General features: G+C 36.0%; 1 protein-coding gene across 1 annotated transcript in view; it reads left to right on the top strand.

Moving 5' to 3' along the window:
• ECHDC1 (ethylmalonyl-CoA decarboxylase 1) overlaps positions 1–18,055 on the top strand; it is a gene marked incomplete at its 5' end in the record, with an annotated part of 28,139 nt that extends 10,084 nt beyond the window's left edge. The window contains 3 exons of the mRNA XM_079716476.1: positions 1,945–1,997; positions 6,423–6,503; positions 17,242–18,055. Coding sequence (XP_079572602.1) covers positions 1,945–1,997; positions 6,423–6,503; positions 17,242–17,650 — 543 coding nt within the window. The 3' untranslated portion in view covers positions 17,651–18,055. The remainder of the gene's footprint in view (positions 1–1,944; positions 1,998–6,422; positions 6,504–17,241) is intronic.
• Between the last annotated feature and the right edge of the window lie 653 nt (positions 18,056–18,708).

The raw sequence follows: 18,708 nt of genomic DNA, 5'->3' as shown, positions 1-18,708 counted from the left end.
ATTTGTCACTGTTCTCAGCTTGTTCAAGCATTTCTTAAAATACTTACTATACTATACCTTGATGCATGTTGCATTTCTTTATTTCTCACAAGATTTTTGAGGACTGGGAACTGGGACCACATTCTACTGATTATGTTCCCTATCCTTATTTTGTATAGATGATGTGACTGATAATAAATCCAAACACAGTGTATACAATCTATAAATTCTGTAGTTAAGTTAGAAAAATAAAAATACTGCAGAAACACAAAGGAGAAAACTATTACTGTGGGATTTAGAAACTCTTGATGGAAAAATATTTGATCTGGGCATTCCTTGAAATAGGTAGAGAAAAGGACAGGCTGTTCCAAATAGTGGGAATGATGTGAGCAAAGACACAGGAACAACCATAACTGTAAGGTGTTAAAAGAATGACAAATAGTTTGTCGTTGCAGAAGTTAAGATGCTTGGATGAGGTGTGCAGTAGTCAATAAAGTTGGTTAAATAGTTTGGGATCAATCCTTCCCAAGGAATTTAGACTTCATTTTATTGGTGATATGAAATTATCATCCTACAGGGAGGTTTTTCAGGCAGAATGCAAGATATATCACAGAGGAAAAAGAAATTAAATATAGAGAGACCAGTTAGGAAGCAAGGCTGTTGTAATAATCTAAGCATGAGTAACACAAGTCTGAACTAGTGTTGTGGCAGAGAAAATAGAAAAAGAAGGGATGTGCATTGGAAATATTTCAAAGGAAGGATTGAGGGGACATGCTTGTTAACTCATCGAGCATGGGAGGACTGTGAAATGGAAGAGTTAAAGATAATACCAAAATTCTGAGCCTTTTGGACCAGAAAACCTTTCCTATTAACTCAGAACTCACTCTGTGATCTTTTACAGAGTATCTAGGTACATTTTCATCTTTCCAACCATTCTTTAAGTCAGATAGAACAGGTTTTTAAATTTTTCATTCCTTCCTTATGGATGAGAAAACCGAAGTTCATAGTTATGACCTGCTCAAGTTTATGTTATTATTATGTGGCAACACTAGGATTAAAACCCAGCTTTTCCACAAGCAGTTGGTTTTGCCATGCTGAATTTGAAGTCTTAGCAGAATGTGAAATTTCTAGCAGGTTTTGGGACTCTACATGAAAACAGTAGTTGAAGCAATGGGATTGGTTGAGACTTCCAAGGGAGAAATTGTAGATAAAGGGGAGAAAGAGAACCATGGATTGGATTTTTGGTAATAGCATTTAGCTGAATAAAAAGAGATAAAGAAGAAAAGTGGAAAATAACAATCAAAGAAATAGGAAGAGGATCAGGAGTGGAAGATGTTGCTAGAAACTGAGAATATCAAAATGAAGAAACTGGTCAGAGCAAGAGGCTATATATATTATGGAGACACAGAGGAAGATGAGGATAAGGAAAAGCCATTTAATTTAACAAATAGGAGATTATTAGAAAGCTTTGAGGAGAGTCTTTTGAGAGAAGGCTGAAGACCACATTATACTAGGTTGAAGAAAGTATATGAGGGAAAAAAGAAGAGGCAATGAGTTTACACTACTATTAGGAAACTTGTTTTTTATGTTTATATTCTTAGGGGATCAGAGTTTGGGATAATAGGTGGATTTGTCTTATGCCTCTTCCCTCCAAATTACCCTGAGTAGAACTCTCCTCTTTTCTGGGGTATATGACTTAGGTGTGAGAGTTACTCTCTCTCTCACACCTAAGTCTTTACTAATAGCTCATGCAAAGCTGAGCTCAAGGAACCCTAGAAGATCAACACAATTAAATACCGCATCATTTGCATTTCAGACAGCTTCAAAGAGTTTTAAATGATAACCTCATTTTATAAAGTTTGGTATATTTTTGGCTTTATTACTTTCTAAATCCTGAAAGTGTTTTTTAATAATTTCTTATATAATACATTTGCATTGTATCTTTGTGCTTATTCTTATTTAAAGGATGGAATGGCCCTATGCATGTTCATGCAAAACACCTTAACAAGATTTATGAGGTAATGTATCTTTGTTTTTAAAATATAATTTCTAATAAACCAAAAATAGCTCTTCATTCTGTGATTTGCAGTAGTAAAAAAGTAGTCACTGATTTTCTAATCATATTTATTCTAATGATGAACTATTTGTGCCATCAAGGATTGTCATATAATTAAATATTACTGAAGGACATACAAGTATGTCTCTTAAAAAATAAGAGATGAGAGATAAAAAGAATTAAAGACATAGCACTTTTCCCTAAAGAGCTAATATTTAGGTATAATCTGGCTATATTTTAGGTATAGACATGGGAAAGTTAAATACTGTTACTAGAGCAGAATAGACACTGGTCAAGAGATGACACATAAAGATTACCTAATATTCAAAATTAGTAGAATGTATAGTGAAGTGGTCTGTATCCGCAAGGAGATAGAAAAAGAGTTACTAATTGGAGAAGGCTTTTACAGATTTCCGAGGAAGATGGATTCACTTTGCACCTAGATGAGGAAGAAAAAGGAGAAAATTTTGGGCCTGTCATTTTGCATTTGGGGTTACAAACTGTGAAATGATTGGGCTGATTAGCTTTCTACTTCTATATTCTGAATGTAAACAATTTAAATATAATTAAAACCAAGGAAATTCATATTTATTTAGCATACTTGTTTATTGGACGTCACTGTATTTTTGGTACTCTTTGTGAGTCTAGAAAGAAAAGTGGAATCAACATTACTGTTTAAAATACCTTCTTCATTGTCTTAGCTCCTATTCACCTACTTCTCCCTATTACATTTGACTTTTCTTAAATAAATCTTAAAACTTGGGTTTTTTTTTTTTTAAATAACCCTTTTTAGGGACTTCCCTGTTGGTCCAGTGGTAAAGAATCCACCTTACAATTCAGAGGATGTGGGTTCGATCCCTGTTCAGGGAACTAAGATCCCACATGCTGCAGGGTAACTAAGCCCATGTGCCACAACTACTGAGCTCGCGCATATCAACTAGAGAGCCTGCGTGCCGCAAACTACAGAGCCCACGTGCTGTGGAGCCCGTGTGCCACAACTAGAGAGAGAAAAAATCCCACATGCCACAAATAGAGAGAAGCCCGTGCCCTGCCAGGAAGAGCCCGCATACTGCAACGAAAGATCCTGCATGACTCAATGAAGTTCCTGCGTGCCGCAACTAAGACCTGATGCAGACAAAAAAAAAAAAAAAAAAAAAAAAATCCTTTTTATTTGGAAGCAGTGTGTGTTAAGAAATTTGCAATTACTTTAGACCTGCACCTTTTCATTTTGGTTAGACCTACAAAAAATTCTGTACTCTAAGAACATTTTAAATTCACCTTTTAAATACACACTTTTTCAAAGTGGGTCTTTGCAAACACGAAAGGTTAAGACTTATTTTTACTTCAGAACCATTCTTTTATATAGGATCAGTCTCTGGATCATTTCAGTGAGTAATGAAAACATTTTTGATAGGAACCTTCAATAACAGTTCTGGAGCTCAATCTTCTGTACCACAATTCTTCCTTTTGGATACAGCCTTAATTTTCCCATCCATAATTTTTTTTTTTTTTTTTTTTTTTTTTTTGCGTTATGTGGGCCTCTCACTGTTGTGGCCTCTCCCGTTGCGGAGCACAGGCTCCGGACGCGCAGGCTCAGCGGCCATGGCTCACGGGCCCAGCCGCTCCGCGGCATGTGGGATCTTCCCAGACCAGGGCACGAACCCGTGTGCCCTGCATTGGCAGGCGGACTCTCAACCACTGCGCCACCAGGGAAGCCCCCATCCATAATTTGATACCAATAAAAATGGACTAAGACAATATCACATTGAATTATTCCCGATTGCCAGCTGCTGAAAAGTTCAGGAGCTGTATACAGGCCTACCTCAGAGATATTGCAGGTTAGGTTCCAGACCACTGCATAAAGTGATATTGAAATAAAGCAAATCACAAGAATTTTTTGGTTTCCCAGTGCATATAAAATTATGTTTACACTCTACCATAGTCTATTAAGTATGCGATAGCATTATGTCTAAAAAAATGTACATGCCTTAATTTAAAAATACTTTATTGCTAAAAAATGCTAACCATCACCTGAGCCTTCAGTGAATCGTAAACTTTTTGCTGGTGGAAGGTCTTGTCTCAGTGTTGATGGTGGCTGACTGATCAGGGTGGTGGCTGCTGAGGGCTGGGATGGCTGTGGTAATTTTTTAAAACAAGACACCAGTGAAGCTTCCTGCATCAGTTGACTCTTCCTTTCATGAATGATTTCTCTGTAACATACAGTGCTGTTTGATAGCATTTACCCACAGAGGAACTTCTTTAAAAATTGGAGTCAGTCCTCTCAAACCCTGCCGCTGCTTTATCAAATAAGTTTATTTAACATTTTAAATCCTTTGTTGTCATTTCAACAGTCTTCACAACATCTTCACCAGGGTAGATTCCATCTCAAGAAACCACCTTCTTTGCTCATCCATGAGAAGTAACTCCTCATCTGTTAAAGTTTATCATGAGATTGCAGCAACTCAGTCACATTTTCAGGCTTCAGTTCTAGTTCTCTTGCTGTTTCCACCACATCTTCAGTTACTTCCTCCACTGATGTCTTAAACCCCTCAAAGTCATCCAAGAGATTTGCAATCAACTTCTTCATACTCATGTTAATGTTGATATTTTGACCTCTTCCCATAAATTGCAAATGTTCTTAGTGGCATCTAGAATGGTGAATCCTTTCCAGAAGGTTTTCAAGTGACTTTGCCCAGATCCATCAGAGGAACCACTATCTATGGCAGCTATAGCCTTATGAAATGTATTTCTTAAATGATGAGACTTGAAAGTCAAAATTACTACTTGATCCACGGACTGCAGAATGGATGTTGTGTTAGCAAGCATGAAAATAGCATTAATTTCGTTGTACACTTTCATCAGAGCTCTTGGGTGACCAGGTGCATTGTCAGTGGGCAGTAATAGTTTGTTTTTTGGTTTTTATAAATTTATTTATTTTATTTATTTATTTTTGGCTGCATTGGGTCTTTGTTGCTGTGTGCGGGCTTTCTGTAGTTGCAGTGAGCAGGGGCTACTCTTTGTTGTGGTGCGCTGTCTTCTCATTGCAGTGGCTTCTCTTGTTGCGGAGCACAGGCTCTAGGTGCGTGGGCTTCAGTAGTTGTGGCATGCGGGCTCAGTAGTTGTGGCTTGGGGGCTCTAGAGTGCAGGCTCAGTAGTTGTGGCGCACAGGCTTAGTTGCTCTGTGGTATGTGGGATCTACCCGGATCAGGGCTTGAACCTATGTCCCCTGCATTGGTAGGTGGGTTCTTAACCACTGTGCCACCAGGGAAGCCCTGGGCAGTAATAGTTTGAAAGGAATCTTTTTTTCTGAGCAGTAAATCAGCAGTGGGCTTAAAATATTCAGTAAAACATGTTGTAAACAGATGTGCTGTCACCCAGGCCTTGTTGTTCCATTTCCAGAGCACAGAGTAGATTGAGCGTAATTCTTAAAAGCCCTAAGATTTTCAGAATGTTAAATAAGCATTAGCTTCAACTAGTAGTCACCAGCTGCATTAGCCCCTGACAAGAGAGTCAGCCTGTCCTTTGAAACTTTAAAGCCAGGCATTGACTTCTCTCTAGCCATGAATGTCCTAGATGGCATCTTCTTCTAATATAAGATTGTTTTGTCTACATTGAAAATCTGTTGTTTGGTGTAGCCACCTTCATGAATTACCCTAGTTAGATCTTCTGTATAACTTGCTGCAGCTTCTGTATCAGCACTTGCTGTTTTATCTGGCACATTTATGTTACGGAAATGGCTTCTTTCCTGAATTCTCATGAACCAACCTCTGCTAGCATCACACTTTTCTTCTGTATCTGCCTCACCTCTCTCAGTCTTCATAGAATTGAACAGTGAGGACCTTGCTCTGGATTAGGCTTTGGCTTAAGGAAATGTGGCTGATTTGATCTTCTATCTAGACCAATAAAACTTTCTTCCTATCAGCAGTAAGGTTGTTTTGCTTTCTTATCATTCATATATTCACTGGAGTACCCCTTTTAATTTCCTTCAAGAACTTTTCCTTTGTATTCACAACTTGGTAACTGTTAGCCAAAGCCTAATCCAGCGCAATAAAGCGAAGCACAATGAAATGAGGTGTGCCTGCATTATACAAAAACATCCATTTATTTGGAAGAAAGTTGATATGTCTATAGTTTAAAAATATATAATGATTTGGGGAGGTATTTTGATAAGCTTACGTAGCATTTAGTATGAATTATTTTATCTTCATTATACTGTTTTGCTCATGATACATTGGCTAATAGTTCTATACTTTGAGGTGTGATTATTTTTATAAACATAGTTCAGTAATTTTGTTTCTACTGCATCTTAAGTTTTAAAAGTATTTGTAAATTAATATCAAAATTAAAAATATTAACATCCATTTTTCCTTTTTCCTTCAATATACAGACTTCCTTTAATAAGTGTTGCACTAGTTCAAGGTCGGGCCCTGGGTGGAGGAGCAGAGGTTACTACAGCGTGTGATTTCAGGTAGGATAAGAATTGTATGACTCCGTGCACAGGTGTAATTAACATGCTCAAATTCATTCTTTGCCTGAATATCAATATTTTATTTATTCGTAAACAGGATAATCAATTAGTGAATATTTTCTTTTTGCCAATCATTAAAGTAGATAATCTTAGTCAGTCTAGTATAACTCCATAATTATTTCATTACTATGCATTTCAAAAAGTTAACAAAAGGATTTGAATAAATCAAATCCATATTAGCAAAGTCCCTGGGGAAGGAAACCGAGAAAATATATGAAACTTTAAGATTCCCAAGAATTATACAAGAAAAGTAAAGAACTAAAAAAACCCAGAGAAATAAAGTAAAGAGAATAGAGAAAGAGACTGCTTAAGTCTTCCTCTTACAAATAACAAGAGGTTTTCTGAGAACTATTTCCTATCTTTACTGTGATTTGTAGTAACTTTGTGGAGATTTTGGGCTGATTAGGGAATTTAATTAGAGAAAGTTATTTGGGACCAATTAACCATTCAATCCCTAGAATTCTTTTTAGTATTGGCTAGCTGTACTTTATAGGAATGACACAATTTTGATAAGGCCTTCTATATTTTGGTTTTGTGTGTATAAAACATAAATGTTCAGTTTAATGACTTGCTACAAAATAGGAACCTATGTAACCATATTATAGGTCAAGAATTGAAAGATTGGGGCTTCCCTGGTGGTGCAGTGGTTGAGAGTCCACCTGCCGATGCAGGAGACACGGGTTCGTGCCCGGTCTGGGAGGATCCCACATGCCGTGGAGCGGCTGGGCCCGTGAGCCATGGCCGCTGAGCCTGTGCGTCTGGAGCCTGTGCTCCACAACAGGAGAGGTCACAACAGTGAGAGGCCCGCGTACCGCAAAAAAAAAAAAAAAAAAAGAATTGAAAGATTACTGGCACTCCTGAACCCCCATACATGTACCTTCTAAGTCATAGACCCTTCATTTCCATCTATAGGAAGCTATTACCCTGTATTTTATGATAATTACTTTCTTACTTTCCTGTATAGTTTTATAAGTTAACTATTCTGTAACCAATATATTCTATTTTTTTTCTTTTTGAACTTAATATAAATGGCATCATATACTAATAGAAATACTATGAGGAAAGATTCAGTAAGCTAATTCATGCAAAGTAGTAACATTTTATTGATATATTAATTTTTCTCTTTTAAATTTATGACAGGTTTCAATTTATAAGTTGAAATATATCACTTTGTATTCACATAAATCGGGATTTTAAAATAGTTTTGGTGTATAAGACAATTTACAAAGATCCCAGTCTCTCTGAAAACTAGTACTTACTAACTGGGGAGGATTCTTGTACACAACGAAAAATGGCGATTTCACATGACAGTGACCTCTGCTGTCATCAGTGCAGATTGCATCAGGAAGCTACATTTCATTCTGTGAGGAGGAAGCAGTTATTGGCTTCATGGACAATATGAGACTAAATATAAATGTTCTGTGTGTGAAAGGATTAAATGCTTTCTCACTTTACCCTGAAACACAGGTACTTGTGGAATATATAATTCTGCATAAAAGTAAGTGCAAGTTAAAACTTTATAGATGCACTCTGGAGAAAGTGTACCCTCTAACACAGAGTCTGGTGTTCATCTTTAAGCATTTATTAGACTTTGGCATCATCCTTTATATTCATTCCTGACCTGTGTTTGGGTGTAGTTAGGGTTTAGGCCAAAAGGCAAAATCACAGAAAAAATAGAGATTATTTAGTCCTTTAATACTGCTAATTTACCTTGCTATGTTATTCTCTAAATGAAGCATCATGTGTTCCTAGAGCCTCATAAAATATTTAGTTTTTTTGATTATGAGTTGTCTGAGGGTACTGCCCTCATCAGATATATTCAGTAACATAACCAGATACAGTCACTTTTCCAATGAAGACATATTCATTTGTGGACCAACTACTTGGCATATACAGACCCTCATATTAAATTGCATTCAGTAGAGTCATTCATTAAACATAGTTTAGCACCATGGCTAGCTAGGCACTGCCATTTAAGAAACTTGTATGTCTTGGGGTTTTGTTTGATTTTTCTAGTAATACAGTTTTACTACATTTTATAAAATTTCTGATTCACAACTGATAAGAAATTTAAAAAAAATAGAAACTGATCCTTCACAATAGAAGTGTGAAAAGCATTGTCCTAGACTATTCAGCCCTTTTAAATCTTTATACTAAATGCAAGAGTTCTTAAAAGATAAAGGCTAATAGAGAGGGTTGTATACTGAAGTACATTACTAGCCACAGTTACAAGGTAGTGATAAATCAATACAAATTACTCTAGCTGATTTTCCCCCTAACTTGATCAGTACCCTGTCAATTATCTTCTATGACAAATTATATTATAAAAACACCTGCTTGTTATAAAAAAACCACCAAAAGCTTTCATAGCATTCTGCTAAAAAGGTAAGTTCCTTCCTTAGGTTGGCTCTTTTTAGCTTAACTTTCTTACCTTGGAGAATTGCCTGGAATTCACTCAACTGACAGAAGAAGAAGAGAAATAATCTTAATATGAATATTCCAAAGAATTGAGCTCATGCACCATTCTAGCATTATCCTACTCCCTGCCCCAAAACCCTTTAAGCACCAGCTGATAATACATGTAATGAATTAATGTCAGAAACAGGTCTACATGGCATATATAGACCCTCATACTAAATTGCCTTCAATTGAGTCATAATTTTCATTTAAACTTTCTTAGAGAAAATGGCTTTTTAAAAACATTTTCTAAAGCAAAACATTAACTTACGAATTAAAAAATGACATTCTACAGTGCTCACAATCTCGTCACTCTAACATTATCTTTCCCTTTAGTGACAAAATTGATGAGGAAATAAAAAGCTAGAACTGTGTTAAAATCATTTGCTTCAAATTTTAAAATTTGTCTTGATTAAAATATCTAGAATGAAATATAAATTAAGGAAATATTTATTTGAGTATTAGTTTTCTATTGCAGCCATAACAAATTACCACAAATTTAGTGGCTTATAACAACATCAGTTTATCTCACAGAGGTATAGGTTGGAAATCTGGCTGGGCTCAACTGGCTTCTCCAAACCTGGTCACACAAGGCCCAAATCAATATGTTGGCTGGACTGGGCTCTGAGGGCTCTGAGGGCTCATCTACTTCCAGGTTCATCCTGGTTACAGCTGGCAGAATTCAGCCCATGCACTTGTAAGACTGAGGTCCCTGTTCTTCTGTCAGCCTGTCAGCCTGGGGCCAGTCTTTGCTCTTGGAGGATGCCTGCATTCCTTCTCATGTTTTCCATGTGGCCCCCCTTCAGCAGTGGTGGGTTAAGTTCCTTTCATACTTTGAATCTTTCTCACTTTCCCCTCTGCTGCATCTCTCTGACTCCAGCTGGAGAAAGTTTTCTGCTTTTAAGAGCTCGTGGTTAGATTAGGCCCACTCAGGTAATCAAGGATAATGCCCCTATTTTGATGTATATAACCTTAATTACATTTGCACAGTCCCTTTTACTATGTTTACTATGCACAGCTTCCAGGGATTAGGGCCCAGACATCTTTGTGGGACCATTCCACCTACATCATATGGGCTTGGCATAGAGAATATAGTTGCCAGATTTTTTGCTTTTATATTCCTATTTGATCACCAATTAAAATTGGTAACTTTGTTACTCTAAGCTACCTTTGTAACTCTTTTTAAACTTTTATTTAGGTACTTTTTAGAAAACATTAATAAGAGTTCCTATATACACCACATTTATAAAGGTTCGTTGATATAAACATTATTTTAAGTGTAACTGTAGTATGGTTTCTTAGATTGGTTTCAAGCTCAAGTTTCCAGAATGTGTTTTAGGAGGTACTTAGAACACTCATTCCTTGATTCTGCTTTCTGTCTTATTCCATGTCATTCAAAAAAAGGGGGTCGGGGTGGGACAAAGGGGAGAGAAAAGAAAATCTCTCAGAACTACCCTAGAAAATAGAAAATGACAAACTCAGACTGCTTGGCTTTTCAGCATCAACTTTTGGCAATCAAAAGCATGTAAACAGTTTAATTACATGTCTAATAATTTAGTTTTTGCTACTTAATTTGGTATAAGAGAGAAACTGGAATTGCATTTTTTGTTTGGAAATATAGTCAGCCCTCTGTATCTGCGGGTTCCAAATTCAAGGATTCAACAAAGGATTGAAAATATTGTGGAAGAACAATTCCAGAAAGTTTCAAAAAGCAAAACTTCAATTTGCCATGTGCTTGCAGCTGTTGACATAGCATTTACATTGTATTAGCTATAAATAATCTAGAGATGATTTAAAGTATATGGGAGGGTGTGTGTAGGTTACATAAAAATACTACACTATTTTATATGAAGAAATTGAGCATCTGAGGATTTGATATATGTGGGGGGTCCCGGAACCAATCGGGACAGAGAATTTTCCTATACTATATTATCACTTAAATTTACCGATTTTTAACACTTTGCTGTTTTTTCACCGTGTGTGTGTGTGTGTGTTTACGTATGTTTTATATATATAATAATTTTTTTCTGAGAAATTTGAGTAGGTTGCAAATGTCTTGCCCTTTTACTCCTTTAAACACACACGTACTCACATAAATATATATTATTTTTTAAGAACTAGAGTATTTCCTTATTTAACCACAGCACAGTTGTCAAATGCAGGAAATTTAACATCAATGCCATACTTTTATCTAACATACTATCCATATTCCAGTTGTGTCGATTCAGCAGTAATATCCAGTATAGCACTCCTGGACTTTTCCTCCACTGCAAAATCATGTACTGCACTTAGTTGTCAGAGTTCTTCACATTCAGAACTGAGATAATTTATTTTTAAGCCAGTAAGTTTGTGTTATAACATCAATAGTAAATAATACAGGTGATGATATTTTTAAAATGTTTATTGTGCTTTCTGGTTGTAAAAGGATATGTGTGCATTCTGGTGAATATGAATCACCTGGGATTTTATTAATAATATGCAGTTCTGATTTCATCTCAGGGGTGAAGCCTGAGGTGATGCTGATGTTGCTGGTCCACAGACCACACATTGAATAACAAGGTTCTAGATTATTTTGAAAATACTTATTTCAGAAATATTTTACATATTGTAAAATATACCTTACTGTACATTAAAATTTTTAAATGTACAGTGAGTTATAGACTAAAAATTAAAGTTGTTGCCATTCAAAGATAATTAGCATTAGCACTGTGGTGTGCTTTCTTCACATCTTTTTAAAACAGATGTATAACTATTTTTTTAAAATTAGGATCATATGACATATAGTTTATTTTTAATGTACTTGGAAAACATGAATTTAATAAATTTAAAATATTCCATCAGTTTGGATTACTAAAATATCCTCCTTTGGTTGTTTCTAATTTTTCTCTATTATGATTAATGCTGTGATAACTGCCTTATAAATAAGGCTTTGTCCTTTTGGATTATTTCCTTAGAATAAATCCTAGTACTTATTAAGTAGTTCAAGTGCTTAGTCAAGGGATGTGAAAATGTTTAAGGTGTTTGATATATGGTGCCAAGTTATCCTCCAGGAAATATTCTGCCACTTTATACAACTACCAGCAGTATATGAGTGTCTGTTTGAGAGCATCTTTTCTTACAATGAGTATTACTCTTTTAAAAGATCTTTTCTAATTTTGATAATCAAAAATTAAATTTTATTTTAATTTGCAATTTTTAAAGGTTTCAATGAGGCATAAATTTTCCCATGTTCATTGATGTGTATCTGTGTGTGTGTGTGTGTGAATTGTCTGCATTTTCTTTTTGCTCTTCTTTGGAGTATCTAAGATTTAGCTGTTTATACACTGGATGAAAAATACATTTTTATTCCTCCATCTCCCTAGAGAAATAAGATTCTCAATTATGCAATTTAGAGCCTGCCTATCTAATTTGTTTTCAATCTCTAACATCGCTTTCATGAATATAAATAACCCTCAGCCAAAGGTATTAGCATTTCCAGCTGCTACCCATTACTTCAAAGTATATTACAAAGAAGGGGAGCTAGAAACAGCCTTGTCCCAAGGGCGCTACTGTAGGTAGCTCTTTTCTTAAAATACTAATTTAATAAGTAAAACGCAAAATACACATAATATACATACTTGCACAAATGTGCACGTGCACACACACACCAACCAGCACATCCCAGAGTCATTAGAAAACAAATTCCATTTTTGCTGCGGCAGTGCCTGTTCTCTAAATATGAGATGTCCACCTTAGGAAGCGGTCATGCTGCCCACGCATGTTGCTTTGTTTTGTAGTTATCACTGTATTATGCGGAAAGACTTATTTTAGAGCCTGTGATATCAAGAAAATGCACCTCTGAGCATGCTAGGATTACTGACTGAGTATTAAAATCAGACTATAATCCCAAAGCATTTTACTGTTTCTATCTCACTGTACCACACACACACACGCATGCACACACACACACACACACACACAATATTCACTCATTCAACCACATACTCTCTTAGTCAAGCAGTCTCTTTGCATAAAATACACGGAGCCTCATGAGGACAATCAGCTGAGAGCAGGAAATCAGAACAGTGAGCTATGGGGAGAATCTTTGGGGTCTTTCCTTCTATTTTCCATAATTTATCTTATGTTGTGATGGCAGGTAGAAAACAGGAGGAAAGAGGTGCCAGGAAAGTACATGCACAAATAAGTGTCTGCATTCAAAGCATGGTTTTAAAGTATTGTTTGTGGTCAGATATGTTGTTGCTATTATATAATTTTATGTGCCATATTTCCCCATATCACCAGTTTGCTTTGTTGTATTTGGTTCGTTCTATTTATTTATTTATTTGTTTATTTATTTAATTAATTAATTTATTATGGCTGTGCTGGGTCTTCGTTTCTGTGCGTGGGCTTTCTCTAGTTGCAGCGAGCAGGGGCCACTCTTCATCGCGGTGCGCGGGCCTCTCACTGTCGCAGCCTCTCTTGTTGCAGAGCACAGGCTCGAGACGTGCAGGCTCAGTAGTTGTGGCTCACGGGCCTAGTTGCTCCGCAGCATTTGGGATCTTCCCAGACCAGGGCTCAAACCCGTGTCCCCTGCATTGGCAGGCAGATTCTCAACCACTGCGCCACCAGGGAAGCCCGGTTCGTTCTTAATACCATGTATAAGGACCAGCAGTTTCTGGCCCTAAAGTTTATTTAAATCAATGATTTCAGACTTTAAATTTATATCATGTGATTTAATTTTGTAACAGGACTGCTTTCTTTAAAATTTTTAAGTATTTCAGCTTTTACTTATATTGCACGATATTCCTTAAGTTAGTCTTAGAGAGATATATGTCTTTTTCTTTTTTTAAATCAACTTGGAATCTTCTGCTTCAGCCATATCTATAACAGAACACAGTTTTATTTCTACCTTTATTTGGAAATGAAAAATTGTATATATTTTGTATTCTCCATTAACAGATATTGAGGAAAGGTAGTATATCATTATTTGCTGGGCTTCCAGTGTGAGTATAGCTCTTTTACATTCAATACTTTAGGGACTGAGTGAGTTTAGTCCAGGAAACAACTTTATAATGTCTTTCTAGCAGAAACATCTGCTGTATTTCTAGTGACTTATTTATTAATGTAACCAACTTGATAATAAAAGCTAGTACACATAGTTTAATGTGTACACTGTGAGGCTACAAAATACAATTTTTATATTCCAAATAAAAGTATAAATAATACTGTGTTCTATAGATGTGGCTCAGACAGAAAATTTCACACTGATTTTTTTTTAAACATATATAAACACAATTCCTCTAAGATTCTGTTTAAAAGAATTGTGGTGTATATATGTTCTAAGTAACTTTACATATATGGTTTAATATGAGTTTAATATGGTTTTATAAATGAGTTGGCTATAAGGCTTCAGAATCTTAAGGTTCAGGTCTTCCAGTTTTCTACATAGATTAATAGATTATCCCTTGCACTAAATTACATTACAGGTGGTACCAGGTAACTGCATCTAAACTCTAGCAGTAATTAGTGTATAATCCTATAAGGCCTATCAGGAAGCAGTTACTGTTTTTGGATGCATCTTGTTGATATGACGTTTTCTTCATAAATTCTGGTTATCACCATTAAAGATTTTATATTTAAACTAACTTTTAGGTTAATAAAGAGTATTGTGAAAGGTTATCATCTGAATGTTCCATATTTCTCTCATTGTTAGACTGAACTATTTTGTGTTCTTTTGTCACTAATACATTTTTTGGTCATATTTTCTAATGTACTGATAATATGTACATCAGTACACAAGTACACCCTAGGCATGACATGTAAAGAATGGATGTCAGAGTTTGATCACAATAGGTATTTTTATAAAGATCACCTCAGGATTTGTTAGTTATAAAATATGATTCGAAAAATTGTACCTCACCTTGTAAAATAAGGCAAAAGGGAAAAACCACACATGGTATAAAGATGGTAATAAACATTCTTCTTTAGAAGCAAATAATTCCAAATATAAATATGCTTATATATATAATAACTTTTGTTGTCATAAGTTCATCTACACTATCCCAGCATCTAGAACTTTAACCAACTTTTATGTTCAGCTGATTTTAAATGAATTTTTCCCTGACATAATCCTTTTCTGTACTGTAGGCATAGATCTGAGCCATCAGTGTCAATTCCAGTATATAATTAGGAACTGTGACACATTTATTCTGTGAAAAGCTTTATAGGATTTTCAATATTAACAATATTCCTATTTCCAAGTCTATTAGACATTATTGTAATGTCTATTCTACTTTCTTAATTTTTGACCTTGATTTCTGTTTATTATAAGACAGTACTCCTCTCACAACTTGGGGCTAGATTCAGGTTAAGATACTTGTTCTTTCTTCCCTCCCATTTAAAAATTATTTATTGAAAACTACTATTTTCATGGCTATTTGCTTCTAATAGCAGTTGTCCATAATTGAGGCAGATTTTCTCTTATAGGAATTCACAGCTGTGAAGAGAAAGTTCTCTTTCCCAGTGGGTTAGTAAATAGGCTTTTGTGAGAAGTCTCTACTGGAATATTTCTCTTGATTAAAGGGTCAGAGACTGAAAGTCTATTGTTCTTGGTGCTAAAAGAACCAAACCACCTGCAGCTAAGCATTGAACTCTTTGGAAAACCAGAACTATCTTCAAGTCTTCGTTTTTGTAATGAGTAGTTTGAAAGCAATAATTTTTCTTAAAAAATTAAAATTCAGACATGAGTTTTGGTCCAAATTAGAGATTTTAATAGTGAATGCATTGAAGAATGCAGTCCAAATAAAACTCATACGCTGCATTCTCTAAACAGTATAGCTTTATGCAGCCTGTTAATACTATACACATATTTAACTGGCAAATGTGATTGCTGTGCCCACTAATCTCTTTGTGTTTATTCCCTTTTATTGTTCCACTTGATTATTAATCCCCCTATTCATAAAAGTCCCAAGATTTGGGGGAAATGAATCCCTGCTATAGGAAATCACTCAAGTCCAACCCAAGCCACTATCAACTTCAATGGTATCCCTGCTTCCACTCATCTAGTTAACTATTTTATGTACTGTGAGGTTAAGAGCACACATAATGAAGCTGACTTACTTGGATTTAAAATTCTGGTCCTGCTATAGCTGCATGGCCTTGGGTTCGCTATTTATTTAATCGCTGTTGCCTCTGTTTCCCTCTGTAAAATGAGCGTATTACTGTACCTCATATGGTTGTTCTGAGGATTAGTTAACATAAAGTTCCTTAAATAGTTGGTGTGCTATTAAGTGCTAAATAGGCTACTCTTACAAATCAGATACTACTCCTTAGGTCAGCCTCCTCCTAAAGAGCTTCACACTTAAAAAATAAAACCTGACCTCCTGAGTGCCTATAAGCTTACCTGTCTGATTTCATCCCCCATTACTCTCTGTTGGCTCTATTCAAGCTACATTAGCCTGTTCCCCAGAGATACTAAGCAGTTCTACTTCAAGGCCTTTGCACTTGCAATTCCCTCTTCCTGGAATCCCCTCCCAGAATTTTGCATCGCTCACTCACTTGGGTAAGCTGCTCAGATATTCAGAGGACTCCATCTAAAATAGCACACACACAGCCTCATTCTCTAGTTCCTTGCCTCATTTTCTTTATAGCATTTATCACCACTGACATTGTATCGTCCAGTGTTTTTCCTAACAGGAATGTAAACTCAGCATAGGGGTTTTATTTTGGTCACTCCTGTAGTCCCGCATCTAGCATTGGTAGTGCTTAGGAAATATTTGTTGGAAGAGTGGATCAATCAATTCTGAGTTAAAAAACAAACATTTTTTTCCCCCCTGAGGACTACTGAGTTTAACTTACTATGCATTTTTTTCATGGTATGCACCTAACATTCCTTATGCGCATATTTTCACTTTAATACAGGTTTTCTCAGTAGGCCACCACTCACTTGAGAAAGATACACTTTGGGCTTTTAGAAGTAAACATAAAGAAAGATTAGATTCTTATATGCAAAGTAAAAGATAAGCGAGCACAAGAATGTTGACCATGTTTTCAAAGGTAAGTGCTAAATACTGTGCAATAAATTGAATTCTATACTTAGCCAGATTTTTTTGAACATTGTTTTTAATACAACACATCTACCTGTAAAGATCTATTGGGATTTCAGATCAGATTATGAATAGGTAGTACTTTGTGACTAAAGCATATATAGTTTCAATTAAATTTTTTCTTTTTTCTTCTGCAGGTTAATGACTACCGAAAGTGAGATCAGATTTGTCCACAAGGAGATGGGAGTAATACCAAGCTGGGGAGGTGCTACCCGGCTAGTTGAAATAATTGGCAGTAGACAAGCCCTCAAAGTGTTAAGTGGGGCCCTTAAGCTGGATTCAAAAAAGGCTTTACAAATAGGAATGGTTGAGGAGGTCTTGCAGTCTTCAGATGAAACCGAATGTCTCAGAGAGGCACAAGAGTGGCTGCAGCAGTTTATCAAAGGTCCACCAGAAGTAATTAGAGCTTTGAAAAAATCTGTTTCTTCAAGCAAAGAGCTTTGTTTAGAGGAGGCATTACAGACTGAAAGAGATCTTTTAGGAACAGTTTGGGGTGGACCCGCAAATTTAGAGGCTATTGCTAGGAAAGGGAAGTTTAATAAATAGTTTTAAAAAATATGTACTGCAAGTAAAACTCCAATGATTAATATGTATAAAAGTTAAATGATATTAAATATGAATGTCAGAACTACTCTGAAGGCTACTATTAGTATTTCAGTTTTAAACAACTGTTTGAATACCTGAACTCATTGGCCTAGTTTTCAGTCTATTTGGGTACTTAACAAGTAATTTTGAACATCTGACTAAAATATGCAACACTTTCAGCTTAAAAATTATTAGCAATTCCCAAATTCCCATATTAGTTCTTAGGCTATAACCAAAGACCAGTTTTTAAAAGAAAAAAATACACAAAATCTGTTTCTGGTGTTATTTTTCATAAAGTCTTTGTCTTGCCTTACCTGGAAATAATTTACAAAAATAGCTTAATGAAACTTAGAGAGCAAAAGTGGAGAGGGGGGCCTCCCTGGTGGCGCAGTGGTTGAGAGTCCGCCTGCCGATGCAGGGGATACGGGTTCGTGCCCCGGTCTGGGAGGATCCCATATGCCGCGGAGCGGCTGGGCCCGTGAGCCATGGCTGCTGGGCCTGCGCATCCGGAGCCTGTGCTCCGCAACGGGAGAGGCCACAACAGTGAGAGGCCCGCATACCACAAAAAAAAAAAAAAAAAAAAAAAAAAAAAAAAAGTGGAGAGGGGTCAGGGGACAGGAAAATATGCAAAGGTATGATTAGTCCTCTTCTTCTGGGCCAAGCAGCTGGAGTAAAGAAGTCATGGGTAACAGCCCTTCTTTTAAATAAAGATGCTCCTCACCTCAACCCTCTACAAATTTGGGCCTTATTTATTTGATCTTTTAAATAATTATTAGATTTCTATTTTAAATTATCTACAAAACAATGATAGCCACCATATAGAAAGTCTACTAGCTACAAAATTGGCCAGTTCATTTGTGTGCTCTAGAATTTCCAAACCAGTAGTTAAGAAGTACTGTAGTTTACGTAGTAATCAAATTTAACTGTGATCAAAACTGCCAAAGACTGCAGAGACCGAGGAAGCATCCTGTAACATACGTTTGCATTTTACATCAGATTTCTATTTTTTTCTGAAAAGT

Source organism: Hyperoodon ampullatus (genome assembly GCF_949752795.1).
Source record: "Hyperoodon ampullatus genome assembly, chromosome: 12".
NCBI classification, from domain to species: domain Eukaryota; kingdom Metazoa; phylum Chordata; class Mammalia; order Artiodactyla; family Ziphiidae; genus Hyperoodon; species Hyperoodon ampullatus.
Note: the sequence above shows the minus strand (reverse complement) of the source record. Positions and strands in the feature narration are given on the sequence as shown.